The sequence below is a fragment of the Huiozyma naganishii genome, chromosome 8 (genome assembly GCF_000348985.1).
Source record: "Huiozyma naganishii CBS 8797 chromosome 8, complete genome".
Classification (NCBI taxonomy): Eukaryota; Fungi; Ascomycota; class Saccharomycetes; order Saccharomycetales; family Saccharomycetaceae; genus Huiozyma; species Huiozyma naganishii.
This window is the reverse complement of record NC_035929.1, coordinates 207325-226580: the sequence shown is the minus strand read 5'-3', so window position 1 is coordinate 226580 and position 19256 is coordinate 207325. Positions and strand designations below refer to the sequence as shown.

At 42.5% G+C, this 19256-nt stretch overlaps 7 protein-coding genes and 1 non-coding gene across 8 annotated transcripts; 4 read left to right on the top strand and 4 right to left on the bottom strand.

Moving 5' to 3' along the window:
* Window positions 1–2517: 2517 nt before the first annotated feature.
* MRH1 (Mrh1p) lies at window positions 2518–3429 on the top strand (the record flags this gene model as incomplete). The annotated part of the gene is made up of 1 exon (XM_022609383.1): window positions 2518–3429. One exon carries the CDS (start codon window positions 2518–2520, stop codon window positions 3427–3429), a length of 912 nt encoding a protein of 303 aa, XP_022465785.1.
* A 725-nt stretch (window positions 3430–4154) lies between these two features.
* On the bottom strand, window positions 4155–6380 carry LYS14 (Lys14p; the record flags this gene model as incomplete). The annotated part of the gene is made up of 1 exon (XM_022609382.1): window positions 4155–6380. The coding sequence occupies one exon, from the start codon at window positions 6378–6380 to the stop codon at window positions 4155–4157; it is 2226 nt and encodes a 741-aa protein (XP_022465784.1).
* Window positions 6381–6935: 555 nt separating this feature from the next.
* PRP6 (U4/U6-U5 snRNP complex subunit PRP6) lies at window positions 6936–9323 on the bottom strand (the record flags this gene model as incomplete). Its single annotated transcript, XM_022609381.1, has 1 exon — window positions 6936–9323. One exon carries the CDS (start codon window positions 9321–9323, stop codon window positions 6936–6938), a length of 2388 nt encoding a protein of 795 aa, XP_022465783.1.
* An 822-nt stretch (window positions 9324–10145) lies between these two features.
* Window positions 10146–10217, top strand: KNAG0Htrna4Q. Its single transcript has one exon. It is a non-coding gene; the product is annotated as a tRNA-Gln (tRNA).
* A 674-nt stretch (window positions 10218–10891) lies between these two features.
* ARO3 (3-deoxy-7-phosphoheptulonate synthase ARO3) lies at window positions 10892–12010 on the top strand (the record flags this gene model as incomplete). The annotated part of the gene is made up of 1 exon (XM_022609380.1): window positions 10892–12010. The coding sequence occupies one exon, from the start codon at window positions 10892–10894 to the stop codon at window positions 12008–12010; it is 1119 nt and encodes a 372-aa protein (XP_022465782.1).
* Window positions 12011–12195: 185 nt separating this feature from the next.
* On the bottom strand, window positions 12196–13710 carry EHD3 (mitochondrial 37S ribosomal protein mS47; the record flags this gene model as incomplete). The annotated part of the gene is made up of 1 exon (XM_022609379.1): window positions 12196–13710. One exon carries the CDS (start codon window positions 13708–13710, stop codon window positions 12196–12198), a length of 1515 nt encoding a protein of 504 aa, XP_022465781.1.
* Window positions 13711–13955: 245 nt separating this feature from the next.
* KNAG0H01220 (uncharacterized protein) lies at window positions 13956–16697 on the bottom strand (the record flags this gene model as incomplete). The annotated part of the gene is made up of 1 exon (XM_022609378.1): window positions 13956–16697. The coding sequence occupies one exon, from the start codon at window positions 16695–16697 to the stop codon at window positions 13956–13958; it is 2742 nt and encodes a 913-aa protein (XP_022465780.1).
* Window positions 16698–17329: 632 nt separating this feature from the next.
* Window positions 17330–19105, top strand: KRS1 (lysine--tRNA ligase KRS1; the record flags this gene model as incomplete). The annotated part of the gene is made up of 1 exon (XM_022609377.1): window positions 17330–19105. The coding sequence occupies one exon, from the start codon at window positions 17330–17332 to the stop codon at window positions 19103–19105; it is 1776 nt and encodes a 591-aa protein (XP_022465779.1).
* Between the last annotated feature and the right edge of the window lie 151 nt (window positions 19106–19256).

The window sequence follows — 19256 nt, the reverse complement described above, 5'->3', positions numbered from 1 at the left end:
TATCCTCTTGTGTGTTGTTCCAGCAGACCTGATCTGCTTATGTTAGATCTATTAGACAGTGGGGGGGGTGGCTGTTACTGCTGTGTACCTCTATCTTGCTTGTTTCCAGATGAGAGCTTTTTCTTAGTACCCTTGGCCTTTTACTATGATGGTAAGTTGTACGGTAGCAAGGATACTCTATATTCAACAAGCCCCTTAGAAAGACACTTTCTCGGTGGCATTTGAGTGCTGTTGAGGGCATCCAATTTGTTACAAGTTGGCTTTAGTGTGTGTGTGTTTGTTTCTTGTTTCTTGTTTTTTTACAAATTGTGTTTAGCCGATAAAGTAGTCTATGAAAATTTGGAGAAACTTGGAAATTGTAAAAATAATTCGGAGAACGGTAAAACGCAAATTAAAGATCTGGTGCGTCTATTCCTCAGATTACACTGTATACTTCAAGAACAGTTACTGACAATGTGCGGAGAAGCGAAGGGGTCCTGTTGTTATTATGATATTCTGTTCAGGGCCCCACTACTGTCCCCGTAATAATACCAAGGATTGTCTGCCCACATTACAAAGAAACAGGGTGACAATACGCTTCACCAGCTTTGCAAGATACAGGGATACGGGGATACAAATATTTAGAAAGTACCGGGGTCAAAGGGGGGAAGAGATAAGAGAAGGGGACGCAAATCCTACCGAACAGTTGAAATGCAGGGGGAGGGGTTGAGTTATCAAACGATACTGACTCTTGCTCCCACTCTTCTTATACCATGACTAGGTGACCGGTTATATACTGCGTCCCGTAAATACACAGTGGGAGAGGCGAGCGGCCCAAGTACCACAACTATACAAGCCGCGGTGTAGACACCCGAGGTGTTTTCCAATTGACATTCCTTTTTTTTTTTTTCTCCCTCGCTCCGAGTGAGATTCTCTCCTGTAAAAAACGTTCTTCCCTCTCCGTTTATCGAGCAGATAGAACTCTTCAAGAACACTTTATAGTCAATTAGCCCAATCGGGTATGCTGCTGGGAGGACACCGCGGGTTTTTTCTGTACCGTATCCAATTATTTGATTTTTTAATCCCGGTTTCCGGCTTACTCGAGACAAAAGAGCAGGGAATGGCGCGGCATGTTTATATTTCGCTGTAATTGGCTCGTTCCGGCCCGTAGAATTGTCTCAGGCAAAGATGTAGAGCACAGGATGCCATCGGAGGGTGGGGGGGGACCCAATAAATTATCTCAATTCTGTAAAGCGTAAACAAAAAATACATAAAAAGTACGGACAAATTGGGCCATATGACCGCAAACGGAAACCATCTTTGTTTTGCTTCACAACTTTTCCATTTCCTAATCCGTATATGGTCTTTCCTCAGAGACCGAGAAAAAACCTCAACGATACGACGTTTGGGCGTACGGCCCAGAGAGAGAGAGAGAGAGATGCTGCGAGTGAAATAATTGTGATTCAGGCGTCCAGTGTGTCGTTCTCTCACCACACACTAGACGTGGGGTGGGTGGGACGAGAACCGGACAAAACAACAAGTTCCACCACGTAGCCGGAGGTGAGAGGAAATTTAGAAGAATCCAAATACCCCAAAGGGGAAAATGTCCTAATCTGGCAAACATTAAATATCCCAATTCGAATAAACGAAAACATGTCTTCGTAAGCACTACTTTCACCGCTTTCTCTATTGTTGCGTGCAATACGGTAAACCTCTCTTTTTTTGTTTTGACTATTCCCTTCTTTGTCCAACGCATCAGGTTCTCTCTCCCTCACAAAGAGTGCAGTTGTGATACACACTACACCGCTCCCGTCCACCACCCCCTTGCCCTCGTCTCGACCCCTGCTGAGAGGTACTTTTTTCAGCTCGTTAATGCTCCTTCGTTTTTTATTACACTGCTGTCCAACATGCCAATGACATAATTTCGTTCATCGATTCTATTTTCTTTTTCCCGTTCGTTGGTTATTTCCACTTCATTTTCTGTTTTGGTAACTCTATTTTGGTTTATACTACCAATTGCTTCGCTTCTTCCTCTCCGTTCTTTTTTTTTTTTGCAATACCCTCTTTGTTATTATATGGTATATACCGAATATTTTCCAGTTTTTTTTTGCGCTCTCTGTGTTTCAACCATTTGCTTAATCCCTCAAATGTATATATACTCACACCATTTATTCTCTATCTCAATAATTCTTCCTTTTCCGTACTCTTACATGTAATTGAGACCACCCTCTTTTCTAATTCGCACCTTCTCCCACTTTCTCTTTTTTCGCTTTTTATAAAAAGATATCGCTAAGAAACTACTTATCGTTATTTGAGCATAAAAGCTTCTTCCTGAAATTCTATTGGTATAAGAGAAGGGAAGATTTTCATTTTCTATAGTGAACTTTTTTTTCTTCTGACAATTGAAAAAGAACCATTAAGAGTATACTTGAATAATAGATAAATTACGATAGATTCCCAAATTATAATTTTAATAAATTAATTATTAATACCTTTTTTCCCATTAATTCTATCACTAATAAAACCACTCAAATAACAATGTCCGATTTCGTCGAGTTAATGAAAAGAGGAGGTAACGAAGCCCTAAAATTGAATCCACCTTACGGTGTCGATTTCCATATCACCAAAGGTGGTTCCGATTGGTTGTTTGCTGCCTGTTCCATCTTTGGCAGTTTGGCCCTGCTTCTGATCATCGTCATGTTCAGAAGACCAGTCAACGAAAGAATGTTCTTCTACACTGCCATTGCTCCTTGTGCAGTCATGTCCGTCGCTTACTTCACCATGGGTTCCAACTTGGGTTGGGCTATCACTCAAGCCATATACAACAGACACAGAGTCTCTACCCAGACGACTCATATGGGTTTCAGACAAGTTTTCTACGCTAGATACGTCGGTTGGTTTTTGGCTTTGCCATGGGTTGTCATCCAGGCTTCCATATTCGGTAAGACCCCAGTCTGGCACATCTTCTTCAACGTTTTGATGACCGAATTCTACGTTGTTTCCTTTTTGATCGGTATTTTGGTCCACTCTCAGTACAGATGGGGTTACTACACCTTCGGCTGTATCTGTATGTTCATTGCCTGTATCTCCGTCATGACCACCACCAGAAACATTGCCAAGAGAAAGGGCGGTGAATTGTACACTTGCTTCACCTACTACTTCGGCATCTGTATGTTCTTCTGGTTCATCTACCCATTGATCTGGGGTCTATGTGAAGGTGGTAACGTTTTGAACAACGATGCTGAGCAAATTTGGTACGGTATCATGGACGTCTTGCTAATGGGTTGTATGCCTGTTCTTTTTGTCCCAGTTGCCTGCTACTTGGGCCAAGACAAATTGGGCTACCACTTCGAAGACATTGAGGCCGAACTAGAAAAGCTCGAGTCCTCCATGCCACCAAAAAAGTCTTCTACCAAGTCTCTAGGTAAGAAGAAGAAGTCTAAGAAATAAACAACTCGTTAAAATCAAATGACAATCAACGTTGTCTTTGACAAGTTTTTTTTCCCCAATCTTCTACAATCAACAGTACCCTTCCTTTTTCTCTCTTTTGAAAACAAGTTCTTTTTAACCAAAAGGCAAGAAAGCATTCAGTCCATTTTATTCGAAAATCGGAGCACCTCTCTTTCTTTTCGAATAATACTGTGATCTTCATTTTTAAAAATAACGTCGTTCCAAGGAAACAACAAAAAGAAGAAACCCTTTCCTACACCCCGAATAGAGCTAGTTCGGATGAAGTCATGTAATTGACATTTCCTTTCTCCGCTCGTATTCACAAATACCATTTTCTTTTATTGTTTTGCTTTTTTTTTCTTTTGACTTATTTCTATCTTTTGGCGTTGTTTTGTTATTGGCTATCAGCGCCTGAAAGAAAGATTTGATTCTTATTTTATGTCATAATAACCCCCTCATAAGCTTTATTTTTTACCTTTTATTTCAACAACAGCTCATACACAACGCTTATTATCTAATTAACTAATATTAAACGAGTATTTATCTCATTTATTTTACTTACTTTACGTATTTTTTCATTAAACTATTGTTCTTGCGTACTTCTCAATTTACTCATGTTCTTCACTTATAAGGTGCTCAAAAAAACAAAGAAGTAACGCTGCTGAAACAACGTTATGCTAGATGCCGTTAGATACAATTATCAATCTATCATTTTGTAGCATGGATCACCACGTTAATACATCTTGATCTGCCAATTTGTAGTCGTCGTCTGTACCATACCACACTTTCTCCAGTCGCGTTAGGTTGTGTTCCGTTAACCTTCTAAAGTTGGCGCCGTTCACTTTGTAATATCGCTTTACAATATTCCGCGTGTCCTCATCCATCGCATTTAATCCTGCCATCAACACAGCAAAATTGGAATAACATGTCCTCGAATTCTGTGGAGGGTCATCGCTATCCAAATATTTGAAAAATGACATTATCTTTTGCACAACCTGTTGCACGCTGATTGATTCCTTGGGGATACCTAGCAACTTCAGAAGAACGATCAGCAAGAATGAAAGTACTTGAGTTTGATGAGATATATCGTACCAGCTGATTGCGATCTTTTCTCCATTTCTTAACGTCACAGTATCAATGGCGTTATCTTTGATAAAACTTTTTTCAGGATGCGACGAACTTCCAACGGGGATGATACCACTTTTATCGATAAATTGGTATTCCAACTGCCTATCTATCTCAACCAATATTTTTTGTATTCTAAAGTACGAAATATGCTCCTTTCCCTTGCCCATCTGAGGAGTCCACAATAAGTAATCCATGTTCTTACCGAGCATACCTGTTTTGGAGGATACCTCATTCCTCTCGGAAGATCTTATGTAGTTCAAAGCTCGGATGACCTCTCGGATGACCAGGTCAAAATCCTCCTTGTGTCCGCGAAGTAGGTTGAACTCGTTTAATGGAGTCATGATATTCAGAAATTTCAAAGAGTCCACGTACTGATAGTTGTAAGGATCAAAAATGACATCCATATCCTCATCTGTGAGAGACCCCCCTAGAACAGTACTGATGCTGGCAAATGTCTCTATAACTTTGAACCAACATTTGGCCACGTTTAAAACTTTAGAGGATTTTCCTTCGTTGATTTTCTTGAACAGATCGGTGACACCCTTCAAATGTGATCTCCACCGAGAATTCATTGTGTAAATGCAGTCCCATGCCAGCAATATCACTGTTAATATAATGGGTTCTATTTTATTCACCACGTTAGATTCGTTCTTAAACTGTTCGCTTAATAGGTTTAGGCAATGAGACAAGTATGCACAATAGTTTTTCTCATCTTCCAATTTACCAGATTTTCTATGTGCCAACGAGGCCCCGATTGACAAAATGGCAGACAACAAATAAGATTCATTTCTTGCAAATGACAAAAGGATATCACGTAGCGGATTCCCCTGGTCCTGAAAAAATGGTGCAATACTGTCTAGACAATCATTGTAAAACACCTTCAGGTAGTCATCGTGAACGCCCCCAAGTTTGAATGCACTGATCTTGATATTGAATTGGATGATGTTGTTCACCAAGAATGATATAGGTACCGAGTTGGCAGATGACGTTCCCCCTACTAGTAAATCCGGGATGTCTAGATCTGGAAGATCAAAATCTTTCAAGTCCGAATTTAGCATGATGGACTCATTTAGTTTCATATTCACGATGTCGTTCAGGTTCTGCATCAGTAGATTAGTATCGTAACCATTCATCTGTTCCACAGGTACCAAATTGGGGACACTCAAACTCCTCTCAGGCTCAGACAAGTGTGTAAGTTCCACGTTATTATTAAAATGACTGTCCACATTTATGTCAGCAATTTCAGTTTCTTTATCTTCAGGCTGATTTTTCTTGCTCCTCTTCGTGGTCTTCCTCTTTTTGTTTTTCTGGTTCAATACGTAAACGCAATCACGGTTTAATCTGTCACATTGCCAGCATTTAGGCTTTGTCTCGTCACATTTCATCCGCCGTCTTTTGCATTCCACACATCCATTTCTTGAATACTTTCTTTTCACGATATGACCATTCTTACTCCCATGGGTGCTTTCGGAGTTAGATTCGTTGCAGGGCGAATTATCTGCTGTTGGAGGCGCACCAGACCTTGGAGCTTCCTCACCCTTCAAATTAATGAGGTTTGAAGCATCCATTATTTTATTATTATTACTATATATGGACGGAAGTGGCTCTAACGATGATGCATTTAAAATCGAGAGGGAAGAGGGTGTCGTAGCGGTATTTTTAGAGTCGTATGCTCCCGTCACAAAGGACGATCTGCTGTCTAATGACGAAGGGGACAAATAATTCCCTGGAGGGGACAGCACTGAACCAAATTCTCGATCGTCTGTTGGACTCCCACTTAGATGGCTACTGTAGAGATGACCGCCGTTGCCATCAGGAAACATAATGCGAAGTATTTGCAAGCGAGAATTGAGTCAAAAATTGCAGTGGAAATTAACGTCAAAAGGAGAACACAAACAATTGGGATGCTGCAAAACCCAGAAGTGGATGTTTATTTTGAGGGGGGGAAAAGCAAATATTGAAACGTTGTATGAGCTATTATCTTCCACACTGTCTTACCACGCGATAGCGTTACTAAGCTCCACTGACGCTGCCCACTTCAGCAACCGTGCGATGACTTACCAGGAGCTTTTTCGACGTTGAAAGGAAAAAAATTTTCCGTTGGAATTTTAACACCCGGCATCCATACACCACGAGTCATCTGAGTCCTCCTGAACGAGTTCACACTACTATATGCAACAGCACTTGTTTCGGAGTGTAGTATAGAGTCTTTGGGTTCTTCGTAACGGCTGTCCATTCTGGGCCATAGACGGGCTCTTCATTCTCGACACTTTGAAGGCAATGTTCCAAGTCTTGCTTCAACTTCAGGTGACAGCGCGCCACCCACACCCACGAGTCACCATATTTAGGTGCAGTTTTTGCGGCCCTTTTCATCCATTTCAAAGCAGTTGTGTACTGCATGTCTCTATAAAACGAATGCCAATGTGCAATATAATGAGCGAGTTATTATGAGTACTTTTCAGAGCATCCTGAAACAGCGTCTTTTTTTGAGACGATTTTTTACTCGCCGCCAGGTTGAATCTTTCCACCCACAAAAGTGCACTGGCAGGTAAATTTCTTAGTCCACGAGCAATTAACAGTTGCGCTGCTTTTAGGTTGTGCTGTCTCGTCTCCAGCTGAACCAAAGCCTGGTAAAGAAGCTCCTCCTTTGGCTGCTTGACGATTGCAGTTTCGAGAACGGAACGGGCTCTTGCAATTTTGTTTAAATAAAGTTCGTCAACTTTTGCTATCAATATTGGAAATAAAACAATGGAGGGGCATTTCTCTCTCCCTAAAGTATACCATTCTCGAGCCTTGTCAGGCAGGTTTATCTCTTCACAGATCTGGGCCAATTGTAAATATCCCTTATAACTTCCCGGATGTTGTGGGACGCACTTTGTTTCAAGCAAAGTGGCTGCCTCTTCGTGCTTACCTTGAAATCGCAGAAAGTTAGCGTACTTGTAATACATTCTATCAAAACCTGGAAATTTTTCTTTCTGTGGGCCGCCCATCATTTCCTTGAATAAGGTCACCACCCTGTCAAACTGACCGGCTTGACTCAGTAGCTTCAGTTTCGCAAACCATAAGTCTAGAGTGTTTGGAATAATTTTTCGAGCCCGTTCTATGATGTCAACAGCCCGTTCCAGGTCTTGTGATAATTTCCAAACGTTTTTGGCGTATAACAATGCCAGGTTTGGAACCTCTCTTAATACTTTATAATCGTCGCCTGCTTCAAACAGTAGGGTTTCAAACGACCCATACAATTCTTCTAAAGCGGAAAGCTCAATACATACCTCTCGAAAGGCCATCCATACGCTGAATTTTAAAGGTCGAGTCCTGAGGAGCAACTCGTAGCAGTGGATTTTCGTAAAAGAGTTTTCCATAGAGGACACATACTTTGTTAGTGGATCGTATTGCGAAGGATCCTTCAAAGCAGATGTCAGTATAACATTAACCAAAGCGTTCCCAGTTGTTCGACAGTTTGACTTAGTTTCCAACTCCAAAGCCCTTTTAAGCCATACATCATATGGAAAGGAAATGCCTCTGCGTTGTATATCATCCATGCCTCTGGTTAACAGTTTTTCTAACTTAGCACAAGTAACCGATCCCTGTCTTTCTTCTACCTGTGATGCAATTATCCATATATCGAAACTGTCAGGAACTAGTTCTCTTGCCTTACTTAAGCTTCTCTTTGCTTCTGAATACTCTTGGGACTCAATGAGTAAAGTCCACAAAGTTATACTTTGAGGTACAAATTCAAGAGCTTTTCTGACAATTCTCACAATTTCTGAAGGACTGTCTTCATATTCAACTGCTTGTTTCCAAAGCTGTTCTTCCCTTGGTAAAGTCTGCAGTGCCTTTCGAATTACCCGCTGTTTATTTATTGTCTCACTCTCAAGATCGATTGCCTTTGACCACAGCTTAAACGATGTGGGGTTAAATTGTATTCCCTGCGCAGCTAAACCTTTACATTGGCGAAAGTCTGAATTGTGCAAATTGATATTTTCCAACCAAATATCCTCATTTTTAGGACATATTCGACAGCCTTCTTGAATGATCTTCCTCGCAGCTTGAGTATTTTTTGCCTTCATTTCCAACCTTGCTGACGCTATCCAACCCTGCGGCTGCTTTGGATCTGATTTTCTATAAGACTGGAGGATAATTCTCATCTTTTTTATATCTCCAGATTGCGCGTCTGTTATATTCCCAATCTCAGACACCTGTTCTAATTGCTCCAGGTAACCTGCAACTTCCCCCATTTCACTAGTGGAAACAGCTGGGGTATCCTTGTTTAAAAAATTCATATCAAGCTGTTTCCCCAAAACCTCTTTCCTCGTTTCAGTAAGCATTCTTAAATTGACGTTCTTCGTAATCAATGAGTCGGGTCCGGCATATGTTTTCCTGTTCAGTTGCTCCTCTAGCCTGTTTCTTTTATTTCTTCGTGTTAAATCACTAGCCTCTGGAATATTTAGCCACTCATCCTCGGTCACCTGAGCCAGTGACCTCTTTAAATCTTTGAATTGACGGTTTTTTCCAGATTCGAGCTCCTCGTCTACAGGTGCTCTATTACGGACAGCATCGATGGAGCCAAACAGAAGGTCTGCCTCCTTATCATCCTCATCATCTGGTTTAGTGTGGTCGGTCTCTCTTAAAGCTCGATCTGTTTTAAATCTTTTGGGGACGGCGTTATTTTTACTACCTCGGGTAGAGAAGCCTGTCGCACCCCGGCCAATCCCAGCAATATAACCAGGAGGTGGACTTTGGTCTAGAAAGGCGGGTCTTTCCATAACTGGAGAGATTAAACCTAAGGTTAGGCAAAACGTTCTTATTACAACTATAGGTCATCTCGTTTTTTGGAGCTGAGTTACATGTAAATTTTTATTTTTCAATAACAATTTCTGTATTCCTAAGGATGAGTTGTTCTATACATACATATACACACACCTATATAGATCGATTTCCTGGCCCAGTTCTCTCAACAGTATATCTTTTAGACTAATAAATTGATAACGAACCTATCTGGCTGAAACATAGTGAAATTACACACACTCCCATAGGGAAGGGACTTTATAGAAAAAACTTCTTCAAATATCGAGAAAGGGCGGAAATATAAGGGTTTTTGGAGGTATCTCAATTGGCAATTATTGAAAGTTGTGTTTATTCCAAGCTGTAGATAGAGAAGTTTCTTCGCCTCTCAAAAAACAGCGTTATAATGAAATAAAAAGGGAAGACTTTTGGGAAATGGGAAAGCAATGTTGTGGTTACCGTACTTGCAGTTCTACGGCGCAAAAATTTGTAAATCCCATGATGTCAACTGCTTAAAATAGTTGTTCTCAGATTTTTTAAAAAATGTAATGTAGTAACACCTACATCATGACCTAAATAAGAATTAGATCATTACCTTGCTCGGCGCTAACGTTACGTAGACATCAAGCGAGCGAGTAGACGGCATTTCACTCTCACGTATATAAACCGGTATGTACGTATGTACTCGTATGAATGTTGGTGTTCTCTGATAAAGAGACCAAGCGTTATTTATAGAGTGACTAGATCTATCAGTTAGTTATCTATATATGACTAATAATTTATCACAAAAAATCAAATTGTCTGGTCCTATAGTGTAGTGGTTATCACTTTCGGTTTTGATCCGGACAACCCCGGTTCGAATCCGGGTAGGACCTTTTTTTGCATCTTTTGATGTTCATAACCTCCGGCGGTTCAAGCAGTTCCTTGAGACCCTGATTCGGCACACATTATTCAATGAACTGAGGTGCATTTTCAAAAGGCACCCTAAAAATACCATTTTTTATAGGAAGAAACAGTTATAAAGTTTGGACAAGATACGCAGTGCCTATAATGAGGGAAAATGAATTGTAAGATACGGGAGGTTATCTTTACCTCAAGATAGATTGCAGCTCTCCTGTTGTTGGAGGTATACATAGATAATGGGCACCCGTTTATGAGGTGACCTGAGAATAATATAAAAAAAATTCCTGAGATTCTACCTTGGACACGCAGTATTATCGTTTCTTTCAATGAGATTGACCATTTTACCCGTAAGCATGAAATGGTCAACGACTCAATGACCCTGTGTAAGTAGACATTGGGGCCGAAGAACCTTGCTTCTCGTTACCTAAAAAGCGCTAGTTGATGCAGCTTCGGGTAATGGATTTTCTCCAGTCACAGTGAAAAATTTTTCATGACACTCACTTCAAATGAGTCAGTGATTCGATCTACAGTTGGAACTGTTTCGCTGTATATAACAAAATTGGTTGGAGGTTTTTGTCGGTTACATCTGTTATTCTCTACGGTTCAATCTCAGGAAAAAACCACACCAAACAACTACCCATAAAATATGTTTATTAAAAACGACCACGTTGGTGACAGAACACGTCTTGAAGATTGGAGAATCAAAGGTTACGATCCTCTTACGCCTCCTGATTTGTTGCAACACGAATACCCAATCTCCCCAAAGGGTCAAGAAATCATTGTCAATGCTAGGGAGGCAGTGTGTAATATCCTAAACGGGAAGGATGACCGTATGGTGATTGTTATTGGTCCTTGTTCGATCCATGACCCAAAGGCCGCTTATGAGTACTCTGAGAAATTGGCTGTTATTGCCGAAAAATTATCGAAGGATCTTTTGATCATCATGAGAGCATACTTGGAAAAACCAAGAACAACTGTTGGCTGGAAAGGGTTGATCAATGACCCAGACATGGACAATACTTTCAAAATTAACAAGGGTTTGAGGATATCAAGAGAAATGTTCACCAATCTGGTAGAAAGGTTGCCAATTGCTGGTGAAATGCTGGACACCATATCTCCTCAATTCTTGAGTGATTGTTTCTCATTGGGTGCCATTGGTGCAAGGACCACAGAGTCGCAGCTACACAGAGAACTAGCCTCTGGTCTTTCTTTCCCAATTGGATTCAAGAACGGTACGGACGGTGGTCTTCAAGTCGCGATTGACGCCATGAGAGCTGCTGCCCACGAACATTACTTCCTGTCTGTCACGAAACCAGGTATTACCGCCATTGTTGGTACAGAGGGTAACAAAGACACTTTTGTCATTTTGAGAGGTGGTAAGAACGGTACCAACTTCGACGCCGAGAGCGTTAAGGCCACAAAGGACCACATGAAGAAGGTTGGTTTGCTTGATGAAGAAGAGACAACCAGAAGAATTATGATTGACTGTTCTCACGGTAACAGTAATAAAGACTACAGAAACCAGCCAAAGGTTGCCAAAGTGATCCACGAGCAACTCAGCGCTGGTGAAAACTCTCTGTGCGGTGTCATGATCGAATCTAACCTGGCTGAAGGTAGACAAGATATCCCAGCTACAGGTGGTCGTGATGGTCTCAAGTACGGCTGTTCTGTAACCGACGCCTGTATCGGCTGGCAATCGACCGAACAGGTTTTGGAATTGTTGGCCGAAGGTGTCAGAAACAGAAGAGCTGCACTAAAAAAATAAGCAATTGTAATAGAAATCTCCTTATAAATAGTCTATGAATGTATTTATCGATCAACATTGTTGCTTGCCGATTACCCAAGGTTGAGTGAGCGAGTCGATCGTGTAGTAATGAATATTTCTTTTTTGTTTTGATTAGTATGTGCGGGTGTAGCCCTTATATTTACAAGCCGTTACATTCATTCGATTCATTCAACCCACCTGATAGCTTTGTCTACTTCGGTGCATTTCCTTCTGATTATGTTGTCGAGGATCATTTTCATTCCTAACTTGTCTTTTGTATTGGGGTTTACGTTGAGTAAGCTGTTCTGAAAATTAGCAAGATCGAGTTTTCCGTTCCCTTCACTCTTTTTGATATGCTGTTCAATAAGTTTTTCAGTAGGTAACTGGTAGTTCAGGTGAAATGGGTAATCCTTCCAGGTAACATTGACGTTATTAGGCCACAAATTCGCAGTGATAGATGGTTTGATAGACGTCAAAGAGGTTACCTGGGAACTTGTCAATGGCTTGTCTAGTTTCCAGGGGTACGGTGTTCTAGACTTATCCACTAATTTATGCTTTGTAGCTTCAGAGAACTCGCACAAACCTTCAAAATTGTAGCACATATTCGCAGCCGTGAATAAATCCCGTCTGATGGCCGACTCTACGTGGTCCTTCGAATTTTCTTGCAGCAACCGAAGGGCAACACCCATCGATGAAAGAGACTTCGTCATTAATCTATCTTTTACCTCATTGGCAAAAGTCTTGGATTCAGCGGAACCGTTGTAAAATGCCTCCAAGCTAGCGATCAGGTCTTCGACACTGGTCAATTTCTTAATATCGAAGCATTTCTCAATTACACTCAATTGTGCATCGGAAAACCTAAATTTATAGTTCGGTGGAAATCTGGGCTGTCCAAACTCTTTAATTGAACGGTCAATCATGTCGTATAAAGCGGAGGGGCCGGTGTTGGCGTCATTTAGTTCAACGACATCGGGTGCATCAATTTCGCTCAACCGAACTTCGAGTTCCTTGAGGTTTTCGTGAGATACGTAGTGCGAGGCTAATCCCAGCATATACGCATCTTCACCACTCAAAACATCTCCCGTCAAACACAGGTACAGACTCATTTGTCCATGTAAGTTTGCTAGTGTGAGCACCCTGGGTAGAGCAAAAGTTGTGCCAACATCTGGAAAGAACCCAATGTCCATCTCAGGCATAGCCCATTTGGTATTTTCTGTGGCAATACGGAAAGGAGAATGTATCGATACCCCAACACCGCCCCCCATAGTAATGCCGTCCATTATTGAAATGGTGGGCTTGTTGAAAGTAGCCAATTGGTAATTTAACGAATATTCGGAAGTGAAAAACTCGACAGACCTCTTGGCTTCACCGGCCAGGTTGTCCATTGCCACTGATGCTACATCACCCCCTGCGCATAAAGATCTTGGGAAATTAGATGACTTTATGATAATTAGATTCGCCGAATCTGATTTCGAGTACTCATTCAGAGTTTGGAACATCAACGTGCACATCTGTGTATTGAGGGCATTCAATTTTGCTGGGCGATTCAACGTCACAACACGAGCCTTGTCATTGACGTTGAACAAGACCGGAGGTTCTTGGGCAGCGACACCAGCAGCAGAACTACCCATCTTAGTACGTTTACCGAAAAATGAAAGAGTCGTCTTTGCAAACCGCTGCTTTGTGCCAACTCTTAACATTGCTTCTCCACTCAATTGCAAATACAGTGGCCCACCTAACTCCCTCTTATATACGACTATTCCTTTACCCCATCTCTAACAATCATCTCCGGTACCATGTATTTTAATTCGCAGTTCTGCGGTCTTCGGGTAACAGCGTTTCCCCAGCAAGAAACTATGGGTTACTACATGTAACTATGATGAATGACATGAGCTGGTTATATAATATTGTATAGAATGTCTGTCGCTGTAACTTCCTTCCTAAGTCACCTCTTCTCATTCCTGAACAACGAAAACAAATGCTTCTTTCGAGTTCCCGGATCCTGTGCCATCGCCTCCTTTCTTACACGCTCCAAATCGAGAGACTGCCGCGCTCTTGAAATGTCCCTCTTAATATCTGATATCGAATCAGCAGAAAGCGGTTGAGTACCTGTAGTACCACTAGCTTTCGAACCACTGCTGCGGTGTGACTCACTTAGTGGTGACTGACCCCTCTTGGAATCATTAACTTTTATCTTTTGCAGCCGCACATCGAGGGATTTCCGTTTCAATGCATCGAGATCTATGTCGATTGATTCACTGGTCGGTGGCTCTATAAGTGGATTCCGATGAGAGCTGCTCATACTGACACTCCTTCTGACCCTTGAATTCTCGTTTTTGTTCTGAAAATGTGTGTTTTTGCTCTCGTCAGAGGGTCTTTTTTTGGGTTTCGCCTGAGGAGTTTCTTTCGTTGGCGACAAATCAATTAGGGATTCGCCCAAATGATGATTTGGACGAGGGGCCATAGGAGGCGGAGACATACTGTTCGAAGGGGTTTCCTTGGGTTTAACAGTACTTTCCGTAGACCCCTCACTTCTCTGCGACGTCACAGATGCCTGTGCATGGCGCTTGGGATGAGGTGGTACTGGTGGGGGTAGCATTTGAGACTGTTGTTGGTTCTGTTGTTGGTTCTGTTGTTGTTGCTGCATGTGTTGCGTCTGTTCTTGAGCTTGTTGTATCATATGTTGCTGCTGCTGTTGTTTTTGTTGTTGTTGCACCTGTTCGCACTGCGTTTGTTGAGAAATTTGTTGTTGTTGACTGGAGGTTAATGTTTGGGCAACAGGTTGCATGGCAGGTCTCGTGGCGGGAATGTATTGTTTTTGATGGGGAACTACCGAAACTCCCTCGCCGTATTTATTCGCGTAGATGAGAGACGCTGCATCTTGAGTGACTCCATAAGAGCGCTGGCTTGTGTGTTGCGATATTTCTTGTGGCTGTTGCGGTTGCGGTTGCTGTGACTGCGCCCGGGCATGTGACAACGATTGTGCTGCTGTCTCTGCAAAAAATGCAGAGCTATTGGGCCCAGCATCAACGTTCACGGCGGGCTGATCGTAGCCCATCCTGGGGAATGGATTGTTTGATTTGTACTGTTTCAACGGAGCATTAGGAACCGTCTCTACAACAGGACTAGCTGCCCCCGGTATGGGAGATTGAGCTACCCCAAAAACACGTTTACCTTGCCCCGTTGCATCCTCGACATCCTCAGAAGAAGAGGATGTCAAAGAATTGGAGCTGTTAAGCTGCCCTCTATGTATCCTGTTTGTTTCCGGTTCCTCAGGCCTTGAACTGATATGGAAGGGGTCTCCACCTGTTGGCGCTCCATTCCACGGTTGTTGGATATTTTCTGCGGCAGCGGAACCGTTTTCTTCGTGTTCATCGATGTATCTGTTCAGCTCGTTGACCGTTGGGTAATAATTCTCGCCAATGCTACCGGGCTTGTTCGTCATGATATTTTCTTGTGAGTCCACGTCCCTTGATACATTCCCAGCGGGAATGGGCATCGTTGATACCACTTGGAATGTATTCATAAACAACTGATCCAATGTTTTTGTATCGCTTTCGTCTAATTGGCCGTTGTGTTCAAACTGTTTCCTCTTGATATTAAACATATCGACCTGCACTTTTTGTAAGTTATTCTGGAAAAGCATGTAATAGTCAAAATTGTAAGCGCCAAGTCCATATTTGTCCGCGATAGGAATAGGAACTTGTTTCAACTGACATATTTGATGCAACACTTGGTAAATGTTGGGTCTCAAGTTCGGGTTTTCCGAAAGCATCACAATAATCAAATTGATTAGCTTGAAGGAGTAGTTGTTCTGTGGGAATTCGAATTTTGAGTGCAAGATGGCAAATTGACCAGTCCTCTCAAACGGAGTCGTGAAAAACAGTAGCTTGTACAGGAAAATCCCTAGGGCCCATATATCAGACTTTTCATCTATCGGCAGACATCTGTAAAGGTCTATCATTTCGGGGGACCTGTACTGTGGGGTTGTATGGACATATATGTTTTGTGTCAAGTAAGCGATATCTCGGTGCGTTACTACCATGGGGAAACATGTGGACGTTGAGCCAAAGTCGCACAGTTTGAACCGGTTCTTCTGGTCTACCAACACATTTTCAATCTTTATGTCCCTATGAATCAGTGGCTTTCTCAAATAATGCATTTGCGCTATTGCCAGACTGACATCGTACATCACTTCCAAGATCTCCTGTTCGGACAGTTTTGTGGCCAGCCTTAGATTCATGTAGTCCAGTAGCGATTTGTTGGGACACAGTTCCATCAGCAACAGTACTTCGAACTTGTTTTCCTGCGGCTGGCTGTCTGTCCCGTTCCGCAACCTCGAAGCGTTTGAATCGTAGTACTGCACAATGTTGGGCGCACCGACCAGTTTCTTCATCACATTAACTTCATTCCGCAGCTCGTTTAACCCATTTTGATCCTGGACAATCACTCGTTTCAAACACGCCAGATCTCCGACCTGCAATTGATCCTTTGAACCAGGCGATTCCTCTCTGTCGAATTCGTTGGCGTACTCTAGAAACTTCACAGAATATATCTGCGCAAACCCACCCTCGGCAATATACTGTAGTATTTCCACCCTGTGCGATCCAACAACAATAACTTTCCCGGGTTGGTATTTTTCCACAGTACAGCTAGTCAGTGAAGCCGTAGGATTGACACTGGTCATGGCAAGTTCTTGCGTTGCGGAACCCTAGCAGGCTAAAAAATCAGAAACAGAAGCAGGGGGAAAAGTCAACAAGAAAGGTACTAGGACACGGAGTCGACAAATACTCCAATAAGCTCTTCCACTCGTAAACGTTGACTCTCAGGCTCAAAGGAACACAAGATCTTGCCATCAATAGTACGAAACCTTTCCTCAGAATAGGGTTTCGAGACTTGAACTGCTACTAAAAAATGAGAAACCGGGTAAACAGTATTAAGAAAAGGAAGTATGCTATACTGAACACAGTTTCGAGCGTGTGTTCCGCAGTTAAGAGAGCGGTCAGCGAAGCGGTACTTTTCCAATCGCCGTTACAACACTACGCTTTGCGAGGCTACCGGAATGCAGTGCTGTTTTCCATTAACATACGATGCATTTGGTTGTGACACCACAGTTAAGACATCGCGGTTACCCGATCTCAAGATTTTTGTCTCTTTTTTTGAGTGAAAAATTTTCTATATTTTTTTTGAAAAATTCGATCTCGAAGAATTTTTCAAGAATTGGCGATGGATATTGCACCGATAAGAGTCATCACATTCCGAGCTTGGTTGTACTTGGTTAGGGTTACTCAGTGTGAGAAGTTACCGTAATACACTGCAATGTCTGCTCCACAAGAGGTCGAGAAAGTTGCTGAGAATGTCGCCAATTTGCACTTGGATGAGGCCACCGGCGAGATGGTCTCCAAATCTGAATTGAAGAAGAGGGTTAAGTTGAGACAAGTTGAGGCTAAGAAGGCTGCCAAGAAGGCTGCTGCGCCCCCCAAGCCAGCTGCCCCCAAGAAGAAGGACGACATGTTTGCCGACTTGGATCCATCGCAGTACTTCGAAACCAGGTCCAGACAGGTTCAGGCATGGAAGAAGTCGATGGAGCCAAACCCATACCCACACAAGTTTCAAGTCTCGATTAGCAACCCAGAATTCTTGAGCAAGTACGCCTACTTGAAGAGGGGTGAGACTCTGCCAGAGGAGATTGTTTCTGTTGCTGGTAGAATCCATGCCAAGAGAGAGTCAGGTTCCAAGTTAAAGTTCTACACGCTCCACGGCGACGGTGTCGTCGTTCAATTGATGTCCCAATCGCAGGACTACCACGATGCGGAGGCCTACGAGAAGGATCACTCCTTGCTAAAGAGAGGTGACATCGTCGGTGTGGAAGGTTACGTTGGTAGAACTCAGCCAAAGAAAGGTGGTGAAGGTGAAATTTCCGTCTTCGTCACCCGTATCCAGTTGTTGACTCCATGTCTACACATGCTTCCAGCGGACCATTTCGGTTTCAAAGACCAGGAAACCCGTTACAGAAAGCGTTATCTGGATTTGATCATGAACAAAGACGCGAGAGGTCGTTTCATCAAGCGTTCTCAGATCATCCGTTTCATCAGAAAGTTCTTGGACGAGAGAAACTTCATCGAGGTGGAAACCCCAATGATGAACGTCATCGCCGGTGGTGCCACTGCTAAGCCTTTTGTCACCCACCACAACGATCTGGACATGGACATGTACATGAGAATTGCCCCAGAGCTCTTTTTGAAGGAGCTGGTTGTCGGTGGTATGGACCGTGTTTACGAAATTGGGAGACAGTTCAGAAACGAAGGTATCGATATGACCCACAACCCAGAATTCACTACCTGTGAATTCTACCAGGCATACGCCGACGTTTACGACTTGATGGACATGACCGAGTTGTTGTTCTCTGAGATGGTCAAGGAGATTACCGGTTCTTACGTCATCAAATACCACCCTGATCCAAACGACGCCAACGTTGAAATGGAGCTAAATTTCCAAAGACCATGGAAGAGAATCAACATGATTGAAGAATTGGAAAAGGTCTTCGACGTCAAATTCCCAGCTGGCGACCAGCTACACACCAAGGAGACCGGTGAATTCTTGAAGAACATTTTGATTAAGCACAAGCTGGACTGTCCACCACCTTTGACTAATGCAAGAATGTTGGACAAGTTGGTCGGTGAATTGGAAGACACTTGTATAAACCCAACTTTCATCTTCGGCCATCCTCAAATGATGTCACCATTGGCCAAATACTCCAGAGACCAGCCAGGTTTGTGTGAAAGATTCGAGGTCTTTGTTGCCACCAAGGAAATCTGTAACGCTTACACTGAATTGAACGACCCATTCGACCAGAGAGCTCGTTTCGAAGAACAAGCTAACCAAAAGGATCAAGGTGATGACGAGGCTCAACTGATTGACGAAACTTTCTGTAACGCTCTTGAGTACGGTCTACCTCCAACCGGTGGTTGGGGTTGTGGTATTGATAGATTGGCCATGTTTTTGACCGACTCTAACACCATCAGAGAAGTCCTGTTGTTCCCAACTTTAAAGCCAGATGTCTTGAGAGACGAAGTCGAAAAGCAAGAAAAATGAGATGACGCAAACATCAATTTAGCATAACGATTTAAACTCTATTTCTTGTTTTTTATTGTGTACATTTTTATAATAATAATCGTCTCGGTGTACATTTGTATCAACCTTTTCGTTTATGTTATCTAATTTTGAAAGTTGAAACAGCTTACGG